The 2,567-nt window shown below is 36.8% G+C and overlaps 1 protein-coding gene across 1 annotated transcript in view; it reads right to left on the bottom strand.

Annotated features, from left to right (window-relative positions):
- The window catches only part of PHOX2A (paired like homeobox 2A), a gene marked incomplete at its 3' end in the record, with an annotated part of 23,662 nt that extends 21,559 nt beyond the window's left edge, over positions 1-2,103 (bottom strand). Inside the window, exon 1 of the mRNA XM_082246841.1 lies at positions 1,853-2,103. Within this exon, the coding sequence (XP_082102967.1) occupies positions 1,853-2,075 (223 nt within the window). The 5' untranslated portion in view covers positions 2,076-2,103. The remainder of the gene's footprint in view (positions 1-1,852) is intronic.
- Positions 2,104-2,567: the final 464 nt, after the last annotated feature.

Raw genomic sequence — 2,567 nt, 5'->3', positions numbered from 1 at the left:
AACTATTCTTCTATGTTTGCAGGGTTACAAGGTTATAATTAGCTGAAAATATATTTTCACCCCTGAGTTATTTGGGTAATAGAAGCAGCTTACATTTGGCAGCGTCATAAAATTACAATTATTCTTTACAGTTATTGGATGAGAGTTTTGCAGGGTTACAGGGTAATAATTAGCTGAATATTTATTTTCACCCCTGAGTTATTAGGGTAATAGGACCAGTTTACATTTGGCAGCGTTATAAAATGACAATAAGTCTTCTAAGTTATGGTTCGCAATGTAACAAGGTTATAATTAGCTGAATATATATATACTGTATATATATATATATATATATATATATATATATATATATATAATCTCACCTTTGGGTTTTTAGGGTAATAGGTTGCAGCTATTCTTCCAAGATATTGGACGATGGTTTGCAGGATTACGAGTTAGTAAGTAGCTGGATGTAAATTTTCACCCCTAAGATATTAGGGTAATAGAAGCAGTTTACATTTGGCAGCGTCATAAAGTTACAATTAATCTTTCCAGTTATTGGACAAGAGTTGTGTAGGGTTACAAGGTAATAATTAGCTGAATATATATTTTCACCCCTGATTTATTAGGGTGATAGGACCAGTTTACATTTGGCAGCGTTATAAAATTACAATTATTCTTCTAAGTTATGGTTTTCAGTGTAACAAGGTTATAATTAGCTGAATATATATATATATATATATAATTTCACCTTTGGGTTTTTAGGGTAATAGGTTGCAATTATTCTTCCAAGTTATTGGACAACAGTTTACAGGTTAGTAATTAGCTGGATGTTTATTTTCCCTGAGTTATTAGGGTAATAGGACCAGTTTATATCTGGCAGAGTCATAAAGTTACAATTATTCTTCCAAGTATTTGAATGAGAGTTTTTCAGGGTTACAAGGTAATAATTTGCTGAATATATATAATTTCACCCCTGAGTTATTAGGGTAATAGGACCAGTTTACATTTTGCAGTGTTATAAAATTACAATTAATCTTCTAAGTTATGGTATACAGTATAATAAGGTTATAATTAGCTGAAAATATATATATTTTCACCTTTGGGTTTTTAGGGTAATAGGTTGCAATTATTCTTCAAAGTTATTGGACGACGGTTGCAGGTTTACCGGTTAGTAATTAGCTGGATGTTTATTTTCACCCCTAAGTTATTAGGGTAATAGGACCAGTTTATATATGGCAGAATCATACAGTTACAATTATTCTTCCAAGTATTTGAATGTGAGGTTTGCAGGGTTACAACGTAATAATTAGCTAAATATATATTTTCACCCCTGAGTTATTAGGGTAATAGAAGCAGTTCACATTTGGCAGCGTCATAAAATTACAATTATTCTTCTAAGTTATGGTTTGCTGTGTAACAAGGTTATAATTAGCTGAATATATATATCATTTCACCTTTGGGTTTTTAGGGTAATAGGACCAGTTTACATTTGGCATTGTCATAAAGTTGCAATTATTCTTCCAAGTTATTGGACGACAGTTTGCAGGTTTACAAATTAGTAATTAGCTGGATGTGTATTTTCACCTCTGAATTATTAGGGTAATAGGACCAGTTTTATATCTGGCAGAGTCAAAAAGTTACAAATTACAATTATTCTTCCAAGTTATTGGACAAGAGGTTTGCAGGCTTACAAGTTAATAATTAGCTGAATATAAATTTTCACCCCTGAGTTATTAGGGTAATAGGACCACTTTACATTTGGCAGCGTCATAAAGTAATAGGAACATTTCATTCTTGTAAGTCACAATTAAACATATATATATATTTTTTTTATCAGTGTGAAAAAGTTCTGGGACAGAAGTGCCCTTACCTGTGGAGTAGGGGGAAGGCTGGTGGTCCCTCAGTGCCCCCAGGGTGCAGTTGGCAGTGGTGAGAGGTGGGCACCCAGGGTTGGCAGTGAAGCTGCTCCGGATTGGGTTGTACTGGAAGCTGTTGGGTTGACTGCAGGAACTGAAGTCTGCATAGGCAGAGGCTTCCATGGCTGCCATGCAGGAATCATAGGAATTCAGGTAGGAATAATCCATTTTGTACATAGAGGGTCCTGGAAGGAGAAGCTGCAGAGAAAGGCTCCTCTTCCTATGGGTACATGTCCTGTAACTGGGCAATGCACACAGCTGCCTCTAATAGACTGCCTGCTGGATGGGCACAATGACAAGGAGGTACTCTGCTTTACATGACAATACGGGACAAGTGTGGAGGGGGCGGGGCCCAATCTCTGACCACGCCTATCACCAGGGGTGCTGCTGTTAACTCTTTTCTGTCTCATTTTCCTCCCCACCCCACCCCACCAGGATTGCATTTACCTGCACAGTGCAATATTAATCATTACATTTAACCCCTTACTGACTGCAGAGACTCCCCTTCAGAGGGCAGTTTTATTTTAACCCTTAATTGCAATTCAGATAATATTTGTATTTAACCTTTTCTTACCTGCCTGCCTCTTGTCTTTAACCCCTTCCTGACTTCCAGATCCTCTTGGTTCCCCCCCCCCCCAGCAGATTTAATCCCTTTAACTCCCCTTCTAA

The sequence above is a fragment of the Pelophylax lessonae genome (assembly GCF_965119305.1).
Source record: "Pelophylax lessonae genome assembly, chromosome: 2".
Taxonomy (NCBI): domain Eukaryota; kingdom Metazoa; phylum Chordata; class Amphibia; order Anura; family Ranidae; genus Pelophylax; species Pelophylax lessonae.
The sequence above is the reverse complement of the archived record's forward strand: the minus strand, read 5'-3'. Positions and strand labels throughout refer to the sequence as shown.